Consider the following 23,340-nt stretch of genomic DNA (forward strand, 5'->3'; position numbering starts at 1 on the left):
CTTCACGGTTTAACTGACTTTCAATGCTCTAATGGACTCCCAGCCCCGCAAACGCCAGTGTACAACAAATGTGCAAACCATTACAACTAAGATACCGATCACAGAAGCACACACCACTCTTTCTCACTAGAGAGTTAAGGAGCCCGACTTCTGTTTATTCACTCAAGCCAGAAACCCAGAAAGCTAAACTCTTCCTTCTCATTTCTCAGTTAAGAAACTGTCAAACCTACTTTGTTTAAATTCTTAAACAAAGCTTTTGTTATCTGACTATGTTAATGACCCCTCATGGGTCTTAGTTTCCTAATTTGTGAAGAGGTCCTCAAAAAACGGTAACATTACTAATGTTCAAAAATACAGGTGATTTGTTTAAAAAGGTACACTGGTGTGCAGGTGTTTCATTATGCAGTGTCTTGCTCGTAGTAAGCAGTGTTGTATGAAAATGATGCCAATATGGCTCCAAGCATCCTTACCTCTGCTACTAAAACATTGTGCTGCATCTTCTTCCTAGACTTCATTATTCGCACTATAGCGGCTTCTATCTCATGCTTCCTGTCATCATCTACTTTCTGTCTTGTTTCTTTCCTCTCGGGGTCGGATTCACCTTGTTTGGCTGCAACTAAAATAAAAATAAAGGTATGTGTCAGAAGAAATACATTAAAAATTTGGCTTATAAGAAAATGTAATATAATTTACTATTATTCAGAGAAAAATCCATCTCAACTAGAGTACACATACAAGTTAACACACAATAAGCAAGCATTCACACTCACCTCAATTATATACTTTTTTTGTCTAATTAGAAGATAGTTTTAAATAGGAAAATAAAGGCAAAAAAATGAGTTCTGCTTGGCTAGAACTCATTATTTAGACCAGGATGTCCTCAAATTCAGACATTCATCTGCTTTGGCCTCCTGACTTCTGCTATTAAATTTGTATTCCACACATGCCTGGCTGAAAGTCAATTATTCATAGACCAGAATAATTTCTATCCTGGCAAAATTAACAGTACATAATTTGTACATTGTTCATGGCTTTCAGACCTCAACTCTTTCTTTTCCATCATGGCTTCAAGTATTATTTCAACAAAAACCTTTCAGATAGATAGTCAAGTATTTGCTCTACCTCGTAAGACATCACAGGAGAGGGAAGAGGAGGTGTTGTCAAGATTCCAACAGTTAAAACAATTATAATGCACTACTACAGACTGCTGTAAAAAGAATTCAATAGCAACGAAATACTTTTTTCCAATTCCTTGGATTCTATTACCTAATAAAATTATTTTCATAATTCTCATCATACATTTACTCTGTAATCCAACCTTTGGGAGTCTCACTCTGCCCTTCTTATAGTATTCAAAATAACCAGCAAGGGGCAAAATAAAGACCTAATATACAACTATGCCATAATTGATGTAGCAAAAACAAGACCCATCTGTTGTGTTATCAGGCTCTTAAAAGGAGATAAGCATGAAACTTTGAACTCAAACTAGAAAACCTCACAGAGGCAAATGGCTGACTTATGCACAGACATTATGTAGCAGATTTATAATTTATATTATTCTGGTAAACACAAACATTTAAATACTTGTAGGGAAAGTTCCTTGATAAGAATACTGCTTTCTGCAGGGGACATGGCTCAGTGTTAAGAAGCATGTAGCCTAGTGTATGTGAGGTTCTGTATTAAAGCACTGGTATGTTATCTAATCTCACCTATCCCTCTATCCTATCTAATACAATCAAACCATGTATCTGTTTTTCATTTAAACACACATAAGAAGACACATGGAAAAGAGAAAACTGCATTCAACAGCATTTAGTAAGAAAAAAAAAGTAAAGCAATTAAAAATAATCTACACAAAGAATTACCCCCTCATGAGGTCAATGAGGGGTATAGGCTTAGATTATTTAGATTAAGAGAAAAAAAAGAACTATAGTAAGTAGTAATGTGGATATCCTCAAGGAATCCTAGTTCCAAAAAGAACCTTTGAGACAAAAGAGAATATACAATAGACACAATATGAAATTATTTTTCCTGAGTGTGATACCATATTTAGAATGATGGAGGAAAATATTTTACTTCAAGGAGACATGTGTGCTAAGGTATTGTCTGTGTACTAATATTAACCTTGAAACCAGGAAGCAGGATGCTTTAATTCTAAACATTGGAAAGGAAGGATTGGCTTTTTGCCATTTACAAACAGAAAATAAAAACCTAACACAGATTATATATACTGAAGAGTATTTTCAGTATCAGCATAGAAGGCAGTACTAAAAAATGTTTACAACGGTGTTATTTATGCTTTTAAATTAGACTTCTGACTACCAGTCAGAAACAATTACACCATTACTGCTAAGCAATCTGTAGGGCTGTGTCTCATTTGCATTTGGGTTCAGCATTTTGCTATGCTCAGGTATCCACACACCCCACTTCCCTTCTTAGAAGCAAGCACAATCATACCACAGACATTATTTTTGTTAACAATGAAACTATTACTCTTTAAAAGGAAGAAACCCAATAGATGAGGAATATTTTTCTATGTAAAAATACATGATTTTTAAGAGGAAAACTTGAATTCCAGGTACCTGTTTGAATCTTGACTCTGTGTAGTTTGGATGTGAACTGATCATTAACTGTAAATATGTGGCCACTTTCTATCTCCTTTGACTTGGGTTCTTTTGTGAGGACCCGCTGTGTTGGTTTACCACAGGCGAGGGACTGGAGGGCTCTAACAAGTTCTCTTTCAGGGATATCTGTCTCTTGTTGAATTTCCTGAAATTTCATTAGATTTGACACAATTAGATTCCCCCCCAAGATTAAAAGTACATTAATCAGCAAATAAATAGACCAAGCAGTGGATAGTGAAAGGTAATTCCATTAAAGAATTAATTTACAATAAAAAATCTCCTGAATATTATGACTTGCTCCTAAAATCTCATTATTTGAACAAACTATATAAACTGTTAAAGACAAGGGCATTTCTGCTTCAGAAGCACAATGTGTTCTCTAAAAATGCCATCTGCAGGCACCACCAGGAACTTGACAGCATTCAGGTAATACTGCTACCTTCCAAGATCACTTTGTTCAAGCTTTCATTATGAAAACAAACATTAGAACCTGAATTAAACCATATTTACTGCCTCTGGGATCAAAGTAAGATTTGACTACTGAAAATTAACAAACACAAACATCATAAGACAACTATTCTGAGGTCTAGGCAATTACTAAAATACAATTTTAGTATTGAGAAAAATAAAAACACTTGGGGAAAGAGTTGTAATTTTTAACCCACTGTGCTCATGTCAGTAGGATAACTGAGAGTACTGCACACGCACATGACTTACTACTACACATACATGTATGGAAACATGAAGTACGTAAGGTCAAGATTCTGTGAAGTGTTACCTTACACATACATATCTCTGCTTCAAATAATGTTTATTGCTATTGTAGACATTACAAACAATTTATGAATTAACAGAAAGCTAAATAGGTCTTATTATTAAACTATAGATGGCTAGTTCTAACGTAAGTTACTTATACTGAAAGATTTGAAAATACTATTTTAGGTGGTATCTTTATTTATGCTTACATATCAGCTTCCTAATATATGCATTTACCTAGAATCTATCTTCGTATAAGATGTGATATAAAGGTAGTAAAGTCCCTTGACTGTCCTCTAACACCTCCAAACATATTCAGACTGACCTAAAATGATAAATTTACCATATCTGAAGTATTAAAAGATATAAACCAATTTGTTTCTGGGTTCTTATTTTGTTCAAACAAGTTCTTCATCTATGACTTTTATCATAATACCAGCACTTAGGAGACACAGGCAGGAGGTCATGAATTTAGACACCTGTCTGGGCTATATGATAACTCATCTTGAAGGAATATATTTAAAACAGAAAGTAATTTTATGCTTTGTTATTAAGATTCCCCACCACCAATCCAAGACCCATTTCCTTCCAGTAATGTTCTGTTTATAGGCTGGGCAGTAGTGGTGCACACACCTTTAATCCCAGCACTTGGGAGCCAGATGCAGGAGAATCTCTAAGTTTGAGGCCAGCCTGCTTTACAGAGTCAGTTCTAGGACAGCCAGGGTCACACAAGGAACTCTATCTCAAAAAATCAAGAAAGACAAAAAAAAAAAAAAAAAAAAAAAGAAAAGAAAAACCAAAGTCTTGTTTAGTCTTGTGCACTTTCTTATTCACATAAATCCTGGGACTGGTTTATCAAGTTCATAAAAAAGAAATATTTAGTTTTAAATTTCTTTGAACTTATAGGTGACTTAAAAAAATTGACCATATAATATGTAGTCCTCCCATTCTAGAACCTTCCATAATTTTTCCTTTTAAAAGCAAAATTGATATAAATCCTGGCATAAATCCTCTATTTCTTGCTGCAATGACTATATTATGGTTATGATTCTTTATAATTCTTTTCTTCATGTCATAAGCTATGAAAAGCTTGCTTACAGAAAGTGTCATTTTTCCACACCACTATTCTGAGAATGTTTTCTTGTGATTGTCACACACTATCAAGCTCACAATCAAATAATATCCATAAATGTAAATGTTTATTATTTATCACTTTCACTTTTTCTTTTGTTAATAATTCAAGGACCTGCAGAGGAACTGTGGTAGCAAAGGTAGGCATGCACCAATTCTCATTGGTGCTGTCCTGTTATGATGTTTAGAATTCTCTTTATGACAACTAAGAAAACTTTCACCCTATTTAGATGGCTAAGAGGCCTATATTTGAGCAGTGAATATGAAGACTGACTTTAAGCACCAATTGCTTTTTTCCTTAAATAGTGTGTGGCAACTAAACATCTGTGTAATATCGTACGATTACAATTTAACTGTCTTAACACATTATTCTCATGCAGATCCTTCTCTGTATTCCAAGAAGAGTACTACATAGACACATACATCATTTTTCAACATGCATCTGTAACAGAGCTCACATCTTTTTCCTTTTTCAGCTTTGGTAACACAGTTGTTTCATGTAGAGATTTATTTCAAGAATTCAACATCTATTCTGCTGTGTCTAAATTCTTTATACAGTTTCAATTGTACCTTGTTATATTATGTAATCTTTTATATCTCTTTTAATTATTTTACTAGTTGATAAATATGTAGGGAATTATTAAGACTACACACATCTATTTTTCTATCAATATGTTAAAATATTTCCTTCTAGCTTGTGGCATTACACTTACCACCGATGACTGCTATCCATTTCAGATCAACTACACCCGTTTCCCACCGAGTTTCTCTGTGTAGCCCTGGCTCTCTTTGAACTCAGAGATCTGCCTGTCTCTGCCTTTCTTGTGCCGTAAAGGCATGCCATCACCACACCCAGCACTGGATATGTTTATTGGCTTTCCACTTCAATTATATTTGCCATTAGGGTTCAAATTAGCTTTTATACTTGAGAATCAGAAAATTTTTTAAAAAGCATACTATAGAGCCTTAATATAAGAATTACTACTCAGTTGCTTTCAAAAACCAAATATTAGTTACTAAAACTAAGGATATAAGCTACTATTCTATGATTCTAGTAACTACTTTAGATTTCAATGAAGTTTATTAAAAAACACATAAGAAAAACCTCATTTAAAAACTTTATTATTATGGATTAAATGTGACACTATAAAATTATCTCTCTTGTAAGTCAGTTCTCAAGACAGCTCATAATAATCTTGGTAGTGCTGTTTTTTAAACATTTTTGTTACATTGTGTATTTACTGGGTTTGGTGTGTGTGTGTGTGTGTGCGCGCGTGCACTACAACTCATTTGTAGAAGGTAAGTTAGTTCTTAACTTATACCATGTGGGTCCCAAGATCAAATTCAGGTTTGGTGGCAAGCAAATTTATCTGCAAGCACTTTAGCCCTCTGTGACACCCAGACTGACTTGGGTGACCAAAAAAGCAAGGGAGGGACAAAATGTGAGTTCCAAGGCTCTATCAACAAAGACAATGAGGCTTCTTCTTAGGGCTCCAGGAAAGTTCACATTAGGGCAACTAAGGCACTATGATGTTAAAAATGACCAAAAGATCACAAACAAAGGCCTACATGGAAAGAAACTACAAACTACAGACTTTTACCAACAGCCAAAACAAATCTGCCCACCATGAAAAACAACTTGGGAGTGTAAAGCCCAGTCAAATAACTGGATTTTCTAAGCTCAACCTGACCATTAAATACAATCTTGCCAAGGACCTTAAGCTAAAAGGGCCTGAAGCCATAGTTATACAAGTGACCTCCAGCTAACACTTAACTCAGAGAAACCAAGAGGTAACAGATTATTAGTGGGTGTTCTAAGGCACATCGATTGGGATTTGTTATGTGGCTAACCACCTTTCTGAACTCAAAGAAGTATAGAGTATAAATTTTAAAGCTTCCTTTAAAATTATGAAGTACTTAGCTCTCCTCTAACTTCTGTGAAAGAGGCGGCTAATAGAATTGAAGGGATAGATGTAACACACAGTGTACAGCCCAAGTTAAGTGTCATATCTCGTCTCACAATGCCTTAGTTAGAACCCAAAGGTTTTGAGGCCCATTACACGCATGGAATTCTACACAGAAAATTCAGTGTGTGTGAATTAGATAAATTGGCAATGTTAGAGCAAATTTCTTCTACCTAACTTCTACCTAAAACTTGCTTGTTAGCATCAATGGATCCCAAGTTGGTTGAAAAAGAAAAGCTACCTTCAATCATTACAGTTAACACAGCAATTCCATAGTAGTTCTAGAAAATAAATTTGCAATGTTCTTATTCCACCATATTTCTTAGTTCTTTAATAAATTAGAGCTCTCAAAATCAACCTTAGTATTTATCAGGTACAACATACTCTTCATAAAATATTCACAAAAACTTCAATTAAAGAACATCTACTAGAGCTAGGCAGCAGTGGGGTACACCTTTAACCTCAGCACCTAGGAGGCAGGTCTACAGAGCAAGTTCTAGGACAGCAAGAGATAGCCAGAACTACATAAAAGAGCAACCCTGTCTCAATTATGCCCTGCCAAACAAACAAATAAAAACCTAAACACACATTGGAACTAGGGATATAGTTCAGTTGGCAGAACACTTGTCTAGCATGAAGGATGGCCCAGGTTTGGCCCCCGCACCACATAAAGCTTGATGTGGTAACTCACACCTACAATCCCAGCATATCTAAATTAACTTGAAAATTACCATATCTAAATATAAAAACTAAAATTATAAACTATTCTGAGTGCTAGAAGTAAATCTCTACAAATCTCATGACAGGAAATCATTTCTGACATCAAATTAATAAACTATATATAATGAGCCAGGCACAGTGGCACATGCCTTCAATCTCAGCAGAGGCAGGTAGATCTCTTGAGTTCTTGGCCAGGCTGGTCTACAGAGCGAATTCTAGGAGAACCAGGGGTACATACACGGAGAAACCCTGTCTCAAAAAGCCAAAAAAGAAAAGAAAAAAAAAGCCATTTTAACTGAACTTTAAATATTAGTAAGTTCTCTTCTTCAGAAAAAGCAAGCAATAGACTGAAAAAATATTTGTGGCATAAACATGTGTGGTTTAAATGACAACGACTCCACAGCTCTTATGTTTGAATACTTTTGTTCTCAGTTCATGGAACTGTTTGGAAAGGATTAGGAAGTTTGGTACTGTGGGAGGAGGGCTTTCCCTAGGTTTGGAAAGGATTAGGAAGTTTGGTATTGTGGGAGGAGGGCTTTCCCTAGGGGATGTATCTTTGAGGTTTCAAGAAACTAGTGCTTTCTGTCTACTTGTAGATTTGGAGTTCAGCTATTCCTGACACAACACCTTTGCTCTCCTTTTATTGACTCTTAATTTGCTGAAACTCTAAGTCCAATTCAATGTTTTCTTTTACAAGTTTCCTTGGTCATGGTGTTTTTGCCACAGAAATAGAAAAGCTAAGACAATTGTCCCAAAGCAAGTGGGTGTGTGTAGATTATACCTATGTAGCTTACAAACACATAAAATATGTGCAACATAATTAAAGGAAAATTAAGACCATGATACAACTGAACATAAACCAAACTGACTAAAACTACGGACTGCAGAATATATGGAACAATTTAGGACAGTTACTTAAAATTTAAACACTCTCAGAAGACAACCTTAGGTGTAGTTTCTGAGGAGGCAGTCACCTTTCTCTCTTCGCCTCCCTCTCAAAGGTCTCTCACAAGCCTGGGGTCCATCTCCCCAGTTCTGGAATTATATGTAAGTACCACCATGCTTGGCTTTTTTTTTTTTTTAAAACATGGTACTGGTTCAGGTGATGAAACGTAGACAACTCAACAAGTGAAGTGATTAAAAAAAAAGTAGCAAATACACAGGCAGTAAAAAGAACCAACTGCTGGTACTATATAACAGAGATGAATTTAAAAACAATGAACCATGAAACCTCAACACAAACAACACATATATTATATTTACATAGAGTTCTATAAAAGGCAAAACAACCCACAGAAATAAAATATTAGTCATTAGCTATTTGGCACCAAGAGTGGTTGGAGGGAATTGGCTGTAAATAGATACAGAGAAATATAGGAGGTAGTACTCATGACTGTGATAATGGATACAATACCTACTTTTCAAACTTTGCAAGCTATGTATGTATTCATATAATATAAAAACTATATATAAATACTGTCAATTTAAAATAACAAAAACAAAACACGCCCCAGTAATAAATGATGATCACAAAGTTTAATGGATGAATTTTACGCAGTCTCTCTTAATTGGATTCAAAGAGTGTCCCTTAAGTTAACTCCACTTTGAAAGGCTCAAGTAATAATAGTTAGAAACAATACCACTGGTCAAAATGTTTATTACTATAAGCCATACCTCAAATGTGTATTTCTCTCTATTATTAAACAGCATTAATATGGTCATCTGGAAAGTGGAGACTTGCAGTATGTGCTTCCGAGTATTAGAACCAGTTACTTGTGCACCACCAACACCAACTTCAGATCCATCTTCCTGTTGTATTTTTTCAAAAAACAACAAAGACATTATCTCCTACCAACTTTAATCATAATTTCAGAAATAAATTCCATATTCTCCTCCCATCCAATAAATATTGAAATCCATTTCTATATAATAGAAAGCCTGCTTAACACTCATGTACATGTACTGTGTGTGCGGACACGCACACACACACACACACCCCTTTAGTAAGGGACTGTCCCCATTTTCCAGTGAGTGAACAATGTAGTCAAGAAGTTTTTATATACAGTGCCAAATATTTTTTCAATTAAAGAAACTATGAAGTTCTGCATCTATGTTAATTACATATAAAAACAACAATATTTAAACATGCATTTAACAAAACTAAAAATCCTTTGGTGTCATACTGACTTATTACATGAACAAGTCTAAGTTACAATCTAGATTAAAACTTTTTGCTGCCTAAGTTGATTAATTTTCAACTTTAAGGCTTGATTCAAACCAAGTAGCAAGAATAAATATCAGTCTAGACCTCAAAATTTTTAAAGATTACTTTTTAAAAAGAAACAAATTACTTGTACTTCACTTTAAAAATGACTCTACAAATATTTGCATGTCTTATAAGTATCAATGCCAATCTGGTATTGATTTACAGGAAGAACTAAAAGAATTTTCAAAAGGGGTACTTTGCTTTGTATGCTCTTAAAAATCAACTTACATATTTGGCCACAGAATCTCTGTCTTAATCTTATAAATAAAAACTGCAATTTTCCTATTATTTTATTCTTTAAAATTAAGAAGACATAATCTTCACATTTTCAAATGCAGTCAGCAAACAAAAGAATACACATAATAAACAGAAACAGAGATTTTAAGTTTTCCAACTTACGAGATGGAAGTGACAGCTATCCTCACGTCAACCTAAATCACACAGAATCCACAAATTTTTAAGTTACTCTGCATACTGCAAGAGTCAACATTTACCTTTTTAACTGGACCATAAAAGGTGGCATTGAGATCTGCAGAACCCATGTGATGCTGGAGTGTGAGCTGTCGACCACTGTGTTTGGCTAAGTAGAACCTGTAGCAAAGCAAACTAAGTTTTAAAAAATTATACAATTTACACATTTGAAATTACAAGCTGTGAGACAACAACCCTTTGCAAACATATAGATAAGAGACATTAAAAGATGTAGGAGGCCTTTAGGTTCTGTTCCTGCTTTTTGCCAGAAGAAAGTGAAGGTGGAGTATAGGCTGTTATGTAAGTTAAGTAAGATCAATGCAACTTAATTAGGTATCAACACACTCAATCATTCCTCTTGCACACTTTGACCAAGCCAGCTGTTCAAAGGACTGTTTCCACAGTCTATCCTAAGCCAGTGACCAACACTAACAGTGCAAAACATAACAATTAACATATACTGATGACAAAGGAAGGACACTGACACTCTTGTGAAGTTCTTTTTAAGCTGTTCTTACACGCTAAAAGTTACTAATATAAATTCTTCTGAATATGAGGTTTAAAGTAAAATATATTTACCACTGATAAGAAATATGACTAATGTGAAAACAAAATTCAAATTTGGTTATTTATAGAGTCTTTTTAGGTGTTACCTTCTAAATATCTCAAAAGCATGTCTTGGTGCTGGTGGGATGTTGCACTTTGGTGTGGCTGACTGAGTGGGCCAATATCCCGTTGTGAGAACCCGGACTGTGAGATCAACGCCACCTAAAGATACCTGTACAAATAGAAAGAGATGAACTACAACAGACTAGATTCATTACCTACCCACCCATACAGTCTCTATTGTAATTAGCAAAGTAGTTGCAAAGTAGATATCTTCATGTCTAGAATCTAATAAGGAAAAGAGATCTTAATTATTGGATATATTTAGTTTTCCAAGTAATTATAATTATTGCCTAAGCTGTTAACTTAAAATAATGACAGGATAATTCTTAGATGTGAGTAAAATTATTTTAGACCGAACTTTATCTTTCATCTATGCTTTGAACATTTTTACCTCATTAGATAACTAACATTAGCGGTAGGTCCAGTGTTATGTATCTGTTTTCAATAAACACCTATCTATATGATAGGTGACAACTTCAATGAAATACATACTAGCATTACTCTCACCGTTAGGCTTTCTGCACTCTTAAAAAGAAACAGAAAAAAAAATAAACAAACACTTGTAATTCCCTAAATACTACAAGTAATCACATGTATTCTATTTTTATTTTAGAGTAAAATATTTGTTGTATGACTCCTGAAAGTAAATAAAAGGACCACTGTGTTGAATAGATTTCAACAAGCCCAAACCCTCAGAAGAGTTGTATTCAGCTTGAAGACCCACAACATTCTAATAGAGTTCAAGACTTCAGGACGCTCACAGTTGCTTTGCTGACTCTGATGCTGTCCATCAACTGCTTCCAATACAGGGAAAAGCTTAGGAGATTTAAAGTTTAAGGTCTGCAGCATAAACAATTACATTTAAGAATTTCCGAAGTTAATAGTTTTAATTATGTTTATATGTGTGTCTGTGTGAGTTTATGCACATAAGTGCAGTTGTCCTCATGATACAGGAGGGTGTCAGAGCCCTTGGAGGTAGAGTTACACGCAGTTAGTTGTAAGGTGCCTAACAGGCTGGGACCCAATAAAGCTCTTAATCTCTGTGTTATCTGTCTAGCCCCAATATTATTTTTAATTGCATGTCTAGAGTAGCTTCAAAGTATATGGACTATATATAGACTTTCTATATATAAAAGATTCAACATTTGAGAAATTAATGCAGTCTCTTACCCCGGTTGCCTGTAGATGTTGCCTGAACTCATCCATAGTTGTGTTTGAGATGCTCATATCCCTAAACATTCCTTCCAGTTTTGATGTGAATTGACACCCACACTCAGTCTATGGAGAAAGAACACAAATACATACAAATAAATAGCGGACTTTCCTAAGAAAAGGTATAGAAACAAAGACTTTCATGTTATTGCCATCCCTGATTATCTCCTCTGAAAGTCTTCCCACTTTACTCTATGTGTATGGCTTTTAAACTTTAAGGTGTTTAAGAATAACTTCAGGATTTAGTTTTAACTATCTTTACCAGGCTCTTTCAGAAATTCGAATATACTCCATGGAAAGTGGGACCTGAACTCTGACATTTTCTACAAACATCTCAAATGATTCTGGTACAGGTTAGTTCAGAAACTGCTCTATGCAACAGAACTTGAGAACTTTGATGTTCTGTACTTTGAACAAGTGAAAGCAAAGCACCCTCTGCCCCACCCCACATTCAAAACCAGACTACCCTGAATCAGTTTGGAAGTAAACATTCAAAATCAAACAATTTCTAACTATATGTTGATGTTGCTGTGTTCAACCAACCACACTATTAACATTAGCTAGGCATACTACATTCATTTTAAAATAAAGCTTACCTTTAATTTAGAAATCATATTTTTTTCAGAATCATCAGAAACACTTTTATTTGTGAGCAGTCTCCTTGCCAGGTGCTGTTTATAATAACGTTCAAAAACATCCTTTTCTTGCATAAACCTAAAAAGGACCATAGCCTTATCCAATATTGTTTCTACTTCTTGTTCTGTTAGCTGCAAAAGTAATCAAAAGACAATTTAGTTTAAAAACTACCATAGTTAAGGGAAAGGACATAATTTGAGAATGTGCTCTACTTCATTCATTCCTATACACTCTAATGTATTTAAAGAGTAGAGACTACTCAGATGGGACATCAATTATTACAGGGCTGGACTAAGAACAGATGAAATTTCATTAACAAAGGATACATTAAAATTTTCTGCAGAAATTTACATGGCCATTAGAGATTTTTTAAGACTTCACTAAAAACCTCAAAATTGGTAGACATCTGGATAAATTTTTGTTAAATCCTTAAAAGGGGCCTTTTTGCTTTATCTCTTAAATAAAGGAAAGTAAATAAGTAGTGGGTTGTATTATGCTTGTGTTTTTGGAAAAGAGATTAGAATGGATGTGAATTCTTTGCAGACGGTAGGTTTGTTTTCTAACTTAGCAGTAGCCTCCCTTAATCTTCAGCCATTTGCTGCCTTTTTCTTTTGTCTCAGAATTTCTAAGATGAGGTTTAAAATAGCTTAATTTGATTTTTTATGGTTCCCAAGGTCCCAGAGATGAAACTTAAAATTATGCTTCAGTATGTGGAACTTTCAAAATATTCCAGAGAACTGGTCTTCCAAGTACGCCTTCAAATTCCTCAAAAACCAAGCCCTACTTGATATCCTACACCCAGAACCAGATAAAAGCAACAATCTACAACTGCTGTCAAGTTTTCCAGTTTTGTCATCCCTCGCGCAACTAGTTTCTTAGCTACAAAGGCAATCATTTTAAAATTACTGTGGTATTTGTACTTTTACTTTTAGGGCAATTTTTAAAAAGAAAAACTATGTAAGAAATGTGTATGTGAAATGGTAAGCAACCTTTGGCATGTCTAAGACTTTAAACAGAATTGTCTGTCTAGAAGACCATAGCATATAAGCACAGTAAAGACCCGTGCTTCATTTTTATCTGTAAAACTTAATTTTATTTCTGAACTTTAGATCAGGAAGTAAAACCTGCATTTTCCAATATATTACTACTTACCCCTTTGACTCCCTTTTTCAGCTTATCATCAATAAATAATGAGAGGTATTCAGGAGACCTGGAGTTGAGGTTTAGGAAATACTCGAAGTCCCCAGCAATAGTCTGTTTAAAGAGCCGGTCATTATTGAAGGATTCTTGGAGGAAGCGATCAAACCTACTCTTCAGATCCAATAAGCCCTTACAAATAAAAACAAATTTATGAAATATTATAAAAATGTTCTAAGTAAAATACTTGTAAGTAAAATAACTTTGTTGGTAATTATGAGTTTAATGTTAATTTTATAGACTATTATTATTTTCCAGTTAGTTTCTAAGTTCTAATGTTAGTGATGGTAAGCATTCTACCTTTCACATACGTGTAATATATCAAAATCAAACAGGGTCCAAAGATGGCTCAGCGGGTATATGTACTTTTTGGACAAAGAGGATAAGAGAGAAACGACTCTGTCCTCTGACTTGTACATGGCACACACATGTATATGCATCTCCTGCCCCCTCCACACAAAAATAAATGAAATATAAACATTTTACAACCAACAAAAAAACCACTGCTACTGTTTCTCCTCACCCTCTTATCTGAACCAAATGGGGTAGCCAAAGAGTATTAGTTTTAAAAAAACACTGATTATTCATATTAAAACAACTTAGAGTACAATTTAGTCAAAGTACTGTTTAAAAACATTTTGAGATTTAAGCATTTAAAACACAACTTGTTATTGCTGGGTCTTGAGAAAGATTGATTCCTAATTTTTTGAGAAACGGCTATACTGATTTCCAAAGTGGCTGTACAAGTTTGCACTCACACCAGCAATGGAGGAATATTCCTCTTACTCTGCATCCTCTCCAATATAAGCTATCATTGGTGTTTTTGATCTTGGCCATTCTGACCAGTGTAAGATAGTTATCTCAGAGTAGTTTTGATTTGCATTTCCCTGATGACTAAGGATGGTGAGCAATTCTTTAAAGTCCATTTGCTCAACTATATTCATAGCAGCATTATTAGTCATAGCCAGAACTTGGAAACAACCTAGATGCCCCTCAACCAAAGAATGGATAAGGAAAATGTGGTACATTTACACAATAGAGTACTACTTAGCAGTAAAAAATAATGACATCTTGAAATTTGCAGGCAAATGGACAGAACTAGGAAAAAAAAACCATACTGAGTGAGGTAACCCAGGCCCAGAAAGACAAATATAATATGTACTCACTCATAAGCAGATATTAGACATAAAGCAAAGGATAACCAGCCTACAGTCCACAACCCCAGAGAACCTAGACAACAAAAAGGACCCTAAGAGAGACATACATGGATCCATTTAGGAAGGAGAAAAAGACAAGATCTCCTGAGTAAATTGGGAGCGTGGGGGGTGGGGGTGGGTGGAAGGGAAGAGGGGAGGAAGGAAAGAACGGGAGTGGGGAAAATGTGTACCTTAATAAAAACAGTAAAAAAAAAATAGAAAAAAACAACGTCTTTTCCTGTATTTCAACACTAACATACAAAAATAGTATACTTTTTGTTATTCAGATTAAACAAATCTTGACTAGGTTACTAAAAATCAACAAAAAACAGTAGCTGAGTCCAGTTCCCTTACATATGTAATGAACACCTTGAAATATTTTAAAATACTTAGCTCAGATATATAATACATACACTTAGCAAAAGTGATCCATAAAGTACTTGCTAAATGTTTATCATGAATGCAAAACTTTTATCTACCTGGATATAGTCAACAGGATTCTTCCCTTCGCCTTCCTCGGAAACAAGGGCTTTTCCTTGTTCCCTCAAGTAAGAACTCATACACTCACACATTGTCTTCAAACCATTTGGCACACGACTAAATAATTTGTACATGCAAGCAAGATCTAGAATTAGAAAATAAACAGACTGGTTACATTAAAGATTAAGGTAAAAATGTGGATCTGTTCAAGAAAGTTTACTTATCAATTATTATCATTTGCTGCCCACACGAAAATAAAAGGTGCTGGTTAGTTGAAAGCTACAATTTTGTGAGCTACAGTGCTCGACTAGATGTGATGAAAGCACCAATAAAAGTATCTTGGCATATTTTCACTTATACAGAAGGAACTCAAACAGCATAAACTATGCCACCAAAGTGACAGATATTTGAACCTGTACACAATCCATTCTGTTACTCTATTGTAGAAACAACAGATGCTGCAAATATCTACTAAAAGCTGTAACCAGAAGTCACTAGGAAGAAATCTAAAACCAATTAATATCTTACATCTGAACTGACAACCATTACAATAAATAAAATGTTATTAAAATAAGACTTAAAAGTACACAGTATCTCATAGTAAATTTTGCATAAAACTTTAAGTATTCATTTTTTAAAAATATTCTTACTCTGAGTAATTCTGGGCAATTAGTAGTTATTTCCCAATGACACTGTCTATATTTCTACTTTAAATACTGGGTATACCACACTGCACTGCTTAATTTTAGACTTTGGTCTTCACCACTTTTTTTTTTATAGCATTTTCAGCACCACCAAATGCAGATTTTAAATAAGTTTCTTCCATATGCCCTGTGTTGCTCCAAAGAGCCGCTTATAGGGAAACTGTAATGTCAGAAATTTACGATAATAGAAAAAATATTTACTGTCAGAAACTTTCGGAAATTGTGTCAGAATGGCAATTTTTAGGTCATTGCTGGTCTACCATCTTTTATTCAGCACTAGACAATACATATTATAGGCTAATAGGTCATAAGATATTTGACACAAAATCAGTTTTGTCATCACAGTAAGCAAGCATTCACAGAGAAAAGCATGAATGATTGTTCAAATAGTTTCATGAATATTGAAAATTTATATAATCCTAGCATATTATTATTCTCATTCTGCTATGTCTTTATTTTTAAACCATAATTGTCTACCTTGGGCCTTATTTATAAACCAATTAGTACCTTAAATTAAAGTTGGTGTCTCTTACATAGGTCACTAATATTTGACTCACTGACTTAATCTCAACTTATATTAACACATGTTCTTATTTGTAATACATTCCCAGGGTAACCTATATATGGCAAATTATGTGTTTGTTTAATATATTATAACCAAAATTTTCCATATTAAAGTCATTATAGCGTACAATAATAATTTACAAACTACACCAAGCTCTGCATGCCAAATACCTGTAGCAAACTCTTTCTAAAGTCTATTTTGTTCCTATGTTTTAAAATTTACTTATTTGTACATTTAAGCAGTATATTAATCAATAATTTTACTACACTGCTTGATTCAGTGTAATTAAATATATGGGATATTAGACAATGTGAACAAGTAATCGAAAGTTTGACATTCAAAAATTGTGTCATTTCTCTATACTTAATTAAAAATAAGTCAAGAATACAATACCATTTGAATTTTCATACTGCTGTATGTATCTAATCATTAATGTTCATTTATTTTCCACTCACAGTAAGCGAACTATTCTTTCACTCTGATTTATAAGAATAATGAAATTGTGTCTGACAACAACTGCTGATGAGCAAGGCCACCACAATTAACACATTCTTTGATTAAGCTTCTGGTGGAAGGGCAAGGAAGTTATTAAAGACAAATTTAAAATCACAGGTTAGCTACCTGCTAACAACACGAAGAACTAATCAGAGCAAAACAAAACAGCTATTCTACTACTTAGAGTGCTTGCCAGAATGGGTATACCTACCACATTCACAACACATGTCTCCATGAAGCTTAAAGAAATACTGTCATTCAAGCATGTCCAGAAATTTCAAACACTTCCCAGGCCCTAAACTCAATTTCCATAAACATAGCTTATACAAACAGCCAGGCTCTTTTCTTGGGTTTCATTGTCAGTGGTTACCTTTTCAAAGTAGCAGCACATAGTCTAAAATACCTGTTACCTATACCTTTGCAAGAGGCTTGTTAGGAGCCCTGCAGACAGCTCAGGGGTTAAAAACACCTGCTGCCCAAGCTGATGACCTGAATTCAATTCCCAGGGCTCACATGATGACATGATGGAAGGAGGACCAACTTCCACAAGTTGTTCTCTCGACTTCCGCACATGTATATATACACACAACAAATAAATTCAGTAGAAATGTTTCTGAAAAAATGTTATCATCTGACTTAGACAAGTATCCAAGAGTGTTGTATTTTAGAATCTAGACATGGCAAATAAACTAGACAACTTGTTTTCTCAAAAAAGATTTATGAGAAAAAAATAAAGCACCCTTGTTAATAAAAACAACTTTGCATATAGGTTTTTCTTTTAATCTACCACATATTTAAAACTATAAATGAAAATATAAGCCAAGGATTCCATTAGAGATTAAGAGGATAAATTCTCTTTTCCTGCTAGTATTTTTCTAACTTTACCCCTTCTAGGTCTTATTTTTTGATAATTGTTTTTAAAAAGCAAAACAATATACTTTTCCCATTCCTTATCTAGTTCATACAAACAGGCAGTATGACTCCTTTTACTAATAGTAAGCAGCTAAAATGCAGTGATTTTTTTTTAAATTACAGAAGCAGGAAAACATTGACGGCTATTAAAAAAAAAATCACCACTCTCATGTAAAATGCAAGCTTCAAACCAAAGCACTAGAACCAAGAACTTCTTATACAACACCAATCATTTTCATAACCTTTCAAGGCAAAAACAGCAAACTAAAATTAACAATATGACTGCTATAGTTAATGTATTATCTCAGAAAATGCTAACATTTTTTACTTGCCTACTAGGGTTTTCTAAATATTCTAATGCAGAACCACAAGGACACACAAACATAGACGAAGGCAGGCAGACGGACAAAAACAGACACAACCACCTTGTATGAACGTCTGCGAGACTAGAAAGCACTCACACTAACTGGCATTTAGGAAAATACATATATGAAGGAGGAAGCCACTGGCCTGTAGTTAAATATTAAACTTCTTAATCTTTTGTACTAGAGAAAAGAAATGAGGAAACAAACTGTAAAAAGCATGGGAAAATGCCACCAAAATAAAAATGCCACCAAATTCAAGAACTATATTAACATTTTCATGTATAACACAATGTAAAGATCTGTCATTAACCCCACCCTAGTGCCAACTGGGGCAAATTATTACTATAAAACATAGCTTTTTGAAAACTGACATTCGTAAGTTAGAATTAAAAGACTGATGGGAAAGAATAAAGATTTATTTTAACTGACGACACTTACCTTCTGTCTTTCCGTTTTTCAACATATGTACTAGCCCAGAATTCTCCATTTCTACAATAGTCTTCATGTGCTTGGAAATGAGTTCCCTCTCAACCACCTTGACAATGGGCTCTTCAGTAGATTTGTCAAGGCAGTGCATCACCCGCTCTATTTCCTCATTAATTCTAGCTTCTACTTTCTTTATATACACCGAAGCACTATTTTCTGCTAAAAATTTCTGGCTTTCCATCTGCAATTAAGAATTTTAAAAAGCATAACAGAAAAAAGTTGTTTTTATTCAAACAGGGTCTCTATAGTATTTACAGTAGAACATACCAAGTAGTGTAACAGCTGAAGACATTTCATTCAGTTTCTTACTAAATTAGGCTTTAAAGCATTTATTTACATAAAACTAAATTAACACATTATCTGTAAACATTGTTTTAAAGATCTGCTCATGTACTCGATACAAATTGAAGCATCTGACCCAAGTCAGCAGCTGGACTTCTTCCATTATTACTGTAAGCTGTAACTACAAATATTTGTGTCATAGGCTGATATGATACACCACTGTAACTGAAGTTCTCCTGCCACCCCACTCCCAGGCTTAAAGCACATATATATGCAATTTGAAGAAAAGAACATGTAAATAACTATTAATTCTGTCTATCAAACACTAATCTTACTGATTTCAGAGTCAGTAGTGTCATCCCAAGATTTTAATGTACCTGATAGTAACATTAACTGATATATTTAAGAATTACATAGTAAGACATGCTCATACATGCTATATAAAAAATTTGTAACATTCTCTACCTATCAAAAATAGTTTTAGTCTTTAATATCAAGTTCCTAAGAACAGACTTTAATATTAGCAAAAATCTTGGTTGGACCATCTCCAACCATAATAAACAGTGCACGTGTGCTTTTAAGCAAACTTGTAATAGACACATATGCATGGCACTTCAGTATATTTTTGGAGATGAGTTTTTTGTATTCTTTAAAATTTATTTCTTTACCATGTATATAGTGTTATGCCTACATGTATACCTGCAGGCCAGAAGAGGGCACCAGATTTTGTTACAGATGGTTGTGAGGCACCATGTGGTTGCTGGGAATTGAACTCAGGACCTCTGAAAGAGTAAGTAGCCAGTGCTCTTAACCTCTGAGTCATCTCTCAAGCCCTTACACTTAGGGTTTTTTTAACCATACAATTTTAAAGTGAAATTTTTTTTATTATTATTAATAAGCAGTTCACTGATGCGTAGAAACATGAAGTAGGGGTTCTAAAAAGGTTTTTAGTTTTGTTTTTTATTTGTATCATCCCCTGCAATGGGTTCTAGCTGAAACAAGTCAAAATGTTCAGACTAATTAACTTCATTGAACAATGTTATGATCATCATAGGAGTTCTAGCTATTGATTACCTGAAAAAATTCTGCAGACATTTCCAAAAAAGGAGCTTCAAAATCTTCCTCATAGACTGATCTTCCTTCAAGACCTAAAATCATTAACATCTGGCAAGCATTTCTTATTGCTCCTCTGTCAAAAGAAATTTAATTAATTGATAATCAAATATATTAAAGGCGTAAAATATATAAAAGTTGAGAAATACCTTTATAACATTTAGTTTTTAGCAAAGGAAACAGTTTTCCAGAGAAAACTCATTTATTAAGAATAGATATGGAGCCGGGTGGTTGTGGTGCACACCTTTAATCCCAGCACTCGGGAGGCAGAGGCAGGCGGATCTCTGTGAGTTCGAGGCCAGGCTGGTCTACAGAGTGAGTTCCAGGACAGGCTCCAAAGCTACAAAGAAACCCTGTCTTGAAAAAATAAACAACAACAACAACAACAACACACACACACAAAAACAAAAAAAGGAGAATAGATTTTGAATAATTTTAGTCAAAGTCCATCTTGATTATGAAGCTCTTTATCAAATTATTCTTGTCTCACAAAAATTTTTAAGAAAATATGCTTAAGAAAAAAAAATTCTATTTACTTAAAAAAACAGGGTAATTTAATGGGATACAACTGGAAATAAAAAGGTAAACAGGTTAAGTTAGTAAGCCAGACAGCAGGACAACCTACAAATAAAATCATGACAACACAACATTTTTTTAATAAATTGCTTTTGGGCAATCCTGATTAAACACCAAGTTCAATCAGTAAGAACTTCACTAGCTCACTCCTCTGACACCAAAGAGAAGGAATCCCACTTGTTTTAAACTCCAGCAGCACCATCACAAAAATGGTACTGTAATGGCGAGAAACGTGATAGTGGAAGACATGGAAATGGTTCTGGGATGTTTTAGGCTACACGCAGTATTTTTCTTTAAAAGAAAAAAAGAGTCAAAAGCTTACCAAAGCACAATGCATGTGCCTACAGTTTAGGCTTCTGGGGAGCCTGGAGAGGAAACACCTGTGTTGAAAAGTTCACTACTGGTCTGTGTCCACAATAAGACCATACTACTGAGGGGCAGGCTACAGATGCAGCATTGGCATGAGTGAGGTCCTAGGTTCAATTCCCAGGAATGCAAAGAAAATGAAGTGTGTCTGTGTGTGTACACATATATAAATAAAGAGGAAGGAGAAAAAAATTTAGAAAGTGTCCTTAAAAAAGAAAAAACAATCTAAGAAGCTTAAGATGTTTTAACTCTAGGTAACTTAAAACAGTGAAAGTCTTTGAAGCTTTTAATAAGTACTGAAAATTGAAGTTTTTAATTGTTTCAGTGAAATTAAGACATTAAGATATAAACACTAAAAAACCAAAAGTAAGGAAATACCTGTCTACAACTTCTCCTTTCCGCTCTCTGGCAATCATATCCAATAAAGTTTGCCGAAGATGATCCCTAATACACCCATAACGTACAACTTGATCTCGAAAAATTATTAATCCCAAATTGTAGACATTTTCTACATTATTTTGTTGTACATACACACGGTCCTGTAGTAAAAATAAAAACAAAATAATGTTAAGCAAAATTGGTGCAAATATAAAATAAGAACCTACAACAAAAATTATTCCAAGTACTTTTTAATTTCTAGTATCTCAAGTTATGTAAAAGTAAATCTTTACAATTCATGATTATTAAAACAAATTTAAAATAACTTTTTTCTACTATACAGCAAAAATGGGCAAAATTATAAGCCTGGGGAGTATTAAACAATTATTATAAGGAGACATGCCAGAGAACCAATGAAACTATAAAGAATACCCCAGAAGCTTAAGCATATATATGTAAAATTAATATTCATTTATAGCAAAAGGTTGATGTGCAAATAATTATTTTTTAGACAAAAGTTGCAACTTGGAACATGTATCAAAGATATACATGTGTTAAACTAGTTCACAAGATCTTCAAGCAAAAGAGTAGACAGTAGGATAAGACACACTGAAATCTTTGCTGAGTGGCAATGCCAAGTGTTTTCTTTACTGCTTATTAGCACTGAGAAGGAATTCAGCCTGGGGGTGGGCAAGAACGTTTTCACAACTTATTCCAAGAAGAATCTCCCTTTGTTACTACACTGTTGATTTTATATAATACAGTAATAATGTAGTTCTAATAATTTAAATCCCTCCAAGAGTTCTTTGTTTTTGCAGATATTTCCATGTAATTTCAAAAGACTGCTTATACTTAAAAGGGGCTAGGACTTAAAAAAAAATTTCCAAAAGACATATAATACATTAAGGACTAATTTTAAATGCTGTAAACTCAGGATTAGACAGTTATGTTTAAGCCCAACATTGGTAACAATCGACTGCAAAAAATGTAAACAAAATTCACAAAATTGCTGCTTTTAACTTGTCTTTCAAAATCCAAACCCCAGACATTTTAAATAAAAAATATTCTGAAAGGTATCTTAAAGTTCCATAAATAAAGCATTTCATCAGCACAGAGATAAACCGCATTTTAAATCTATTTGTAGTTCTCCCCTAGATGTTACTCCTAGCCTAAGCAGTCTATAGTAGACATGAACCTTCCCAGTCTGGGGAGGCAGATCATAGGGGAAAGGGGAGAATTAAACAATGGGTACCATCCCATGTCTGTTCTTTCACAGAGCTGGTAGGAAGTCAGATCCTGTCACTGATTTTACTCATAGTTCACTTCATAAACCAAACTGTAAACACACCATCTATAATACATTATCTTAAAAAGAATAGTTTTTCAGACCTTGCTAAGAACAACTATAAAGACTGGCTAACAAGTTTTTAAGAAAGCACTACTTGTTTAAAAATACCAATTATGATAGGCAGATCTGTAGGAGTTAGGTAGAGAGATGCAGTCTATCTATATCTTTAGCCAGGTGATCTTCATGCTAAATTCCTCCCTCCAATATCTAATTAAGGTTGAGGGGTCCCTATTATTTCCAACAGATAAGAGTTAAAAAGATACTTGGCTCTATCCACAGATAATAAAGCTTCTACCATTTTAGCAAAATTCATCCTTTTCTTTCTGATGCCTCAAATGTACCAAGACACCTGTATACTAGGATATAAAAGATCAAACTCAGAATACAAAAGCATGCCTAGAGGTGCCAAAGCACACTATGCTAAAGTA

At 34.2% G+C, this 23,340-nt stretch overlaps 1 protein-coding gene across 3 annotated transcripts in view; it reads right to left on the reverse strand.

Moving 5' to 3' along the window:
* Positions 1–23,340, reverse strand: part of Cul3 (cullin 3) — an 81,909-nt gene that overhangs the window by 4,233 nt on the left and 54,336 nt on the right. For all 3 annotated transcript variants that reach the window (XM_041649836.1, XM_041649838.1, XM_041649837.1), the window contains 12 exons: positions 21,565–21,725; positions 20,206–20,320; positions 18,802–19,030; positions 15,322–15,467; positions 13,602–13,778; positions 12,410–12,580; positions 11,772–11,879; positions 10,586–10,710; positions 9,956–10,052; positions 8,870–9,004; positions 2,583–2,769; positions 471–616 (listed from right to left, as the gene is read on the reverse strand). In XM_041649836.1, the coding sequence (XP_041505770.1) occupies positions 471–616; positions 2,583–2,769; positions 8,870–9,004; positions 9,956–10,052; positions 10,586–10,710; positions 11,772–11,879; positions 12,410–12,580; positions 13,602–13,778; positions 15,322–15,467; positions 18,802–19,030; positions 20,206–20,320; positions 21,565–21,725 (1,797 nt within the window). The remainder of the gene's footprint in view (positions 1–470; positions 617–2,582; positions 2,770–8,869; positions 9,005–9,955; positions 10,053–10,585; positions 10,711–11,771; positions 11,880–12,409; positions 12,581–13,601; positions 13,779–15,321; positions 15,468–18,801; positions 19,031–20,205; positions 20,321–21,564; positions 21,726–23,340) is intronic.

Source organism: Microtus oregoni, unplaced genomic scaffold (genome assembly GCF_018167655.1).
Source record: "Microtus oregoni isolate MIOR12 unplaced genomic scaffold, Mior012 000004F_ref0000308, whole genome shotgun sequence".
Taxonomy (NCBI): Eukaryota; Metazoa; Chordata; class Mammalia; order Rodentia; family Cricetidae; genus Microtus; species Microtus oregoni.